This window comes from Conger conger, chromosome 3 (assembly GCF_963514075.1).
Source record: "Conger conger chromosome 3, fConCon1.1, whole genome shotgun sequence".
In the NCBI taxonomy this organism is placed as follows: Eukaryota; Metazoa; Chordata; class Actinopteri; order Anguilliformes; family Congridae; genus Conger; species Conger conger.
In genome coordinates this window covers 78,851,641-78,857,686 of record NC_083762.1, presented here as the reverse complement: position 1 = coordinate 78,857,686, position 6,046 = coordinate 78,851,641, and the positions used below count along the sequence as shown (strand labels likewise).

At 44.3% G+C, this 6,046-nt stretch overlaps 1 protein-coding gene across 1 annotated transcript; it reads left to right on the top strand.

Moving 5' to 3' along the window:
• The first annotated feature begins 2,372 nt into the window (after positions 1-2,372).
• Positions 2,373-4,818, top strand: LOC133125022 (zona pellucida sperm-binding protein 4-like). Its single transcript, XM_061236699.1, has 11 exons — positions 2,373-2,628; positions 2,711-2,901; positions 2,993-3,090; positions 3,166-3,341; positions 3,414-3,603; positions 3,678-3,825; positions 3,904-3,985; positions 4,063-4,164; positions 4,304-4,396; positions 4,501-4,593; positions 4,674-4,818. Exons 1-11 carry the CDS (start codon positions 2,403-2,405, stop codon positions 4,787-4,789), a joined length of 1,515 nt encoding a protein of 504 aa, XP_061092683.1. The 5' UTR covers positions 2,373-2,402; the 3' UTR covers positions 4,790-4,818.
• Positions 4,819-6,046: the final 1,228 nt, after the last annotated feature.

Genomic DNA, 6,046 nt, shown 5'->3' with positions numbered 1-6,046 from the left:
AAGCGCAATAATATCAGCTCCAGGATTTTGTACACACGTCACTTCCTTAACAACCATCCAGTTACCTTACCTTCTCTCATCTTGGAAGCGTGTATCTCACTCTCAGTCATAGACACACTGGTCAGTCCACAGAACTATAAAATAACCGTTGTTCTGTGGGTCAGCCCTACTGCACTCTGAACGGTCCGTCCCGGTGTTGATCATAGATAAGTGTTCATTTCGTTTCTATCAGAGTTGGCAATATAAAGTTGTTGTACACCGAGCCCCTCCTCAATACTTAATGGCCGATTATTTATTCCTCTGACATAACATTTCTTATGTATATTGCTCAGCAATTAATACGAATGTGAAGGAATGGTAGGCTATATTGCAAGCTAGATAGCCTATCCATAAAAACAAAATTAAAAACCGGCAACCAGGCATAGTTTTTCGAGGTAATATAACGAATTAAAGATCAGTGTGCAATCGCTTCCACATGGGGGCGCATAAACAACAGTAGTGCGAACAACAGAAACGGGTTGACTGGCATTTTCATGTTTTCCAGGTACCTTCAATGATCTGAAGACATACTCTGGGCTAGGGATGGTCAAGGAAGGCCGTATCTGTTCCTAGATTTAAGACCAACTTCTGCTCGTAATTATTCAATTAGCCCAGTCATTTACATGTCATTTTTAGCCACATTCTGTGATATAAACAGCGGCTGATAAATGTTCTTGTCTTGTAGCATTTGATTTATTTATTGATTAGATTTTTGGTCTAATTTATGAGGGAATCATAATTAGCTTACTGAGCCAGGGTAACTGGTGGCAGCAAAATCCTGCACACAAACCGACTTGCACACACTCCAGGAGTTGCCCATCCCTGCTCAATGCCAATTAGCACCTGTAAAAAATGTACTGATTATTATATATTTTTTTTTTGCATTAGATTAAAGATCAAATGCTTGTCTTATGTCCTGCCTTTTCAGTGGTGACTCCCACAAGGTATATCTCTGAAGTCACCAGAAGAGGGACTGTCTTAATTACAGGACACTGCTGTCCCATTGCAAAGGCACGTGCAACAGCAGCCACTGCTGTACTAAGTACCTGTTTTGATATTCACATTAGCAGACATCAATTGAATTTGGTCTACAAACCCCCAACTGAAGAATGTACAGTAAGGATGTTTTGTTTTCTCACAGATAGTTAACTGAACAATTAGCTCTACTGATTGGCTTGACAGTCAATTTGCTGGAGGGTCACAGTGGTGGATCCTGTGGTCCTGTTAGTGCCTTGCCTGCTTTTGCAGTCTTCTAATTCCAATCTTCAGGTGGAAGGGGATAATGTGGTCTATGTGAACAGGATGTCTTCCACATATAAAGTGGGGGTTGGTCCTTTAGGCTCCATCACAAGGGACAGTGTTTATGAGTAAGTGGTGGTGGGATTGACATTGACTTTTTTTTTTTTGCTTTGGTTCCCGATGTGTGGTTCTCTTCTCCAGGCTAGACTTCCAATGCAGGTATTATGGCAGTGAGGTGGTTTATCTGGTGGCTGAGGTGAATACAGTGCCTCCTCCACTTCCAGTAGCTGCCGTCTGCCTATTGTCGATATCAATGTTCCATTACATGGTGCTGCCAGTGATAAGGCTGAGCGGTCTGAAAGCCATAGAACAGGGGTGTCAAACTCCAGTCCTGGAGGGCCGCAGTGTCTGCTGGTTTTTGGTGTGTTTCAGTAAGAGAGCAATTTCAAACTCTTTCATTGGCTAAAGAGTCTACACACCTTGTTCTCAAGGCGTTAATTGGCTGCTGATTGAAAGGAACCCACAAACACCCATAGAGTAGACACTGGAGTTTGACACCCCTGCCATAGAACAAGAGATTGTGCTGACTTGATCTGAGTATTTACACTACAACAGGGGTGTCCAATCTTATCCAGAAAGGGCCGGTGTGTGTGCAGGTTGTTGTTTTAGCACAGGACTAAGACAGCTGATTCTACTCATCAAGGTCTTGATTAAAGACCACGATTAGTTCATTAGTATAATCAGGCGTGTTACTGCTGGGTTAAAACAAAAACCTGCACCCACACCCTTTTAGGATATGATTGGACACCTCTGCACTACAAGGATGGACCAAGGAGAATCCAATTGATTGCTAACCCCCCCCCCCCCCCAAAAAAAATGAAATAAAATAAAATGAAATGAAATAAAATAAAAAGCCGTGCCTGCACCCAAGGAATTGCCACATGCTTTTAGTATTAAGGCAACATTAGATCAGAAATACATATTAAATATCCCACATTCACATCTCTGATTCCATTTATCATCATGTGAACTCATTACCTAATTGCCCAGCTGAAACAATCAGAGAGCTAAGGTATTTAAAGTCTGGAGGACTGATTTTCTGCAGTGATCAACCTTCTTTCATTATGGCAAGTTTTGTGCGTAGTGTGCAGCTTGGTGTGTGGCTGTATAGTTTGGGATTTGTTTTGGCACAGGATCAAAGTAAATACTTTGGCTCAAAAGATGACTCATTCCATAGATGCCAAGTCAGTGACTTTGCCAGAGTGCCATGTGGAGACCCTGATATTAGTGGTGCTGGCTGTGAAGCCCTCAACTGCTGCTTTGACCAACAGTGTTACTACGCAAATGAAGGTTAGTGAGTTGTACATGATCGTTTGTCAATTCTCCTAATGCACACTTTTGTCTAGTTAATGTCTCTGCTCTTTTGCTGCAGTTACTGTCCACTGTCTCCAGGATGGTCAGTTCATGGTTGTGGTCTCCAGGGCTGCCACCTGGCCTATGCTTGACCTTGGTTCTGTCAACTTGTTGGAGGGTCAGAGTGATGAATCCTGTGGTCCTGTTAGTGCCTCGCCTGCTTTTGCGGTCTTCCAATTCCCAGTCAGTGCCTGTGGAACCACAGTGAGGGTGGGTTCTCATTGATTTACTACATTTTAATGGTAGTTGGTGAACAAGGGGAACCTTATCTGTAGTAACTGCCACCTTCCCCCATCTTCAGGTGGAAGGGGATTACGTGGTCTATGAGAACAGGATGTCTTCAACATATGAAGTGGGTGTTGGTCCTTTAGGCTCCATCACAAGGGACAGTGTTTATGAGTAAGTGGTGGTGGGTTTGACATTTACTTTTTTTTTTTTTCTCTGCTTTGGTGGCTGACGTGGTTCTTTCTCCAGGTTGGACTTTCAATGCCAGTATTATGGCAGTGAGGTGATTTCTCTGGTGGCTGAGGTGAATACAGTGCCTCCTCCCCTTCCAGTAACTGCTCCAGGGCCCCTTCGTGTTGAGCTCAGACTGGCTAGTGGGCAATGCGGGGCCAAAGGAGAAAAGGGAGTGCAAGGATGCAGTGACGGTAACTAGAAACCGTACATGTCTGAAAGCCACCATGTCTCCATGGTAGTAACACTATTCCTTCTCTTTGTAGCGGAGGTTTATAGTGACTACTACAGGGATGCAGACTACCCTGTGACTAAGGTGCTACGGGACCCTGTGTATGTGGAAGTGCGGATCTTGGAGAGGACTGACCCACACCTTGTCCTGCTTCTGGAAGACTGCTGGGCTACATCCACCTCTAGCCCCCTCAGCCTACCCCAGTGGAGCCTCTTGGTTGATGGGTAACTGGCAACCTGAGTATTCCTGTTCAACTTCCCTCTGCCCCCTCAATCCTCACTTGGGAGTCTCTCCCCAGGTGTCCCTACCGTGATGACCGTTACCAGACGTCCTTGGTTCCTGTAGATGGCTCTTCTGGACTTCCCTTCCCCACCCACTACAAGCGGTTCATTGTGCAGATGTTTACCTTTGTGGATCCTGCATCCCATGTTCCACTGAAGGAAACGGTATTCCATCAACAATGGCTGCTGTCCTGTTACATTCTTGAATCCAGAAACCTGTAGTTTCTTCTCTTACCCCCCCAGGTGTATATCCACTGTAGTACTGAAGTTTGCTACCCCACTGCTGTTGACCACTGCCACCAGCAATGCAGTGGTGGAAAACAAAGTGAGTGGTGACTGGGAATTGTAGTTCTTGCAGCATTTGGGCTGAATTATGGCAATTCTGTACCTTCCCCTCTTCAGGAAGGTCCATTCCTGTCGGAAGGCATTCCACAGAGGAAACGGTTGTGGTTTCCAGTAAGGGAGTTATGATTATGAATACAGAACCCAAAAGGACTGGTCAAGGTGAGTGCATTTTCCCCTTTATTTTATTTTATTTATTTATTTTTTAAATGTCCTGGTATTCTGAAACTGGGGAGGCTGGGAATTTTGGTTCTTGCAACTTGAGGTTTAATTGTTTGGTTATTCAAATTCTCCTCTCCAGGTATTGCTTTAGAACATGGTTTGACTGACAAGGTTGTGGTCTCCAGTAAGGGAGTGATGATGACCAATGTAGAACTCCAACAGACTGGTCGAGGTCAGTGCATTTTCCCCTTTAAATGGCATTCTGTGAAAAGTGTAGTGGTTGTGTCCTTGCCGCTTCTAGGCTGAATTGTTTGGCTTTATATTCTGTTTCTTTAGGACATGGTTTGACTGAAAAGGTTGTGGTTTCTAGTAAGGGAGGGATAACCAATGTGGAGCCCACAGCTTCAGGCCAGAGGCTTGATGGTGAAGGTGAGTTGGATTCCCCTTTAGAGATCCCCTTTAGAGATCATGAGGCTTTGTTGTGCTATTAAATGTTCTCCTGCTTCTAGTGCCCCAGTCTCTTGGTTTTGGCCTCCTGGGAATTGCTGCCTGTGTCATGCTGATCTCCATCCTGGCACTGGCTGTTGTGTGCACAAAGCGATCTCGGGTGGAACCAAAGGTGTGAAATGTTGCAAAATAAAGCGCTGTGAAATATCCTGTCTTGCCTTGTTTTTCATGGTTGAAATGGACTGGAGGAAACTGATGTTGGTGGCAGAGGCTCAAATGGGATGATTAAGAGTGGAAGCATGGATGCAGACTTTCAAAATTAACGCCAGCTTCGCCACTGCATTTCAGACTGAGTTTCTGGCACTGGTTTGTACACTGCATGCTGTATTTATAACCCCATTTGATTTGTAGTGAAACATTGCTGAAGCTCGCTTATACCTAAGCTAGATTTCATTCAGGTGGAGGTCCTGGAATTTAGTAAGTATAGTGGCTGATTTGTACTGCTCCAAATCTGGGAGAAAACCAATGCTGGCTAAATTTACCCGCTCAGGGAGAGCTTAACGGGTTAAATCGGGCTGCACACAGCTACAGTACTATCTGTCCACCAGCCCAACTGGTATAGCTAGTTAACTACGTGAAGTAGCGTTAGTAGTAGCCATTGGAATGCAAGCTGGTGGTCTCGGTAGCAAAGTAGTTGTATAAGCTAGGTAAAGTTTGCTAACGACGAAATCAACCAGAAGGCTGTGACCTAAGCCCATAGAGACTACAACATCTGATCTTGCTTCCATTCTGGACTAGCACGTTGTAGTCCAGCCATTTCATGATCGCTAAAATATTATAAACGAAATGTATACCCGAGACCCCATTGAAAACGGAATGCCTGTTAGATGTTGCTTAGTCGGCTGGTTTCGCTGCCACCTAAGTTGTGGCACAGATGTAAAGTGTGACGAACAATTTCAAAGAAGCTGCGTGAAGACACTTGACCACATTAGGTGACCTGATGGGCTATTAGTGGTTTATCAGTTCTCCATTTTGGCATAAGGTATTGTAATTGTAGCGGGCATCTCCCTTAGACCCGGGGTTTTAAATGGGGTCTTGAAGATACTGTAAGGAATCACTGGTCAGACTTGATATACAATGACTATATAGATTTGGGGAAATGGGCTAGTTCAAAGCGAGAACTTAAGGTTTAAGTTGTCCCTGTGATGCCTTTGAGACTGGGTAGGGGGTTCCTGGATCAATATATGCTTGAAGCCCCTGCTTTAGACAAAGGCATATCTTTGGATCATGTTTTGTCAGGGTGGGCTGAGGTAGGGTGTAACTCATGCTAAATTGTTAAACCACGTTGTGAAACTGTGTGGAAAGTAGCAGTAGTTTATGCACTGTTGGAAGTTTCATAAGACCCAAAATGACTAACTTCATGCAATAACAATGT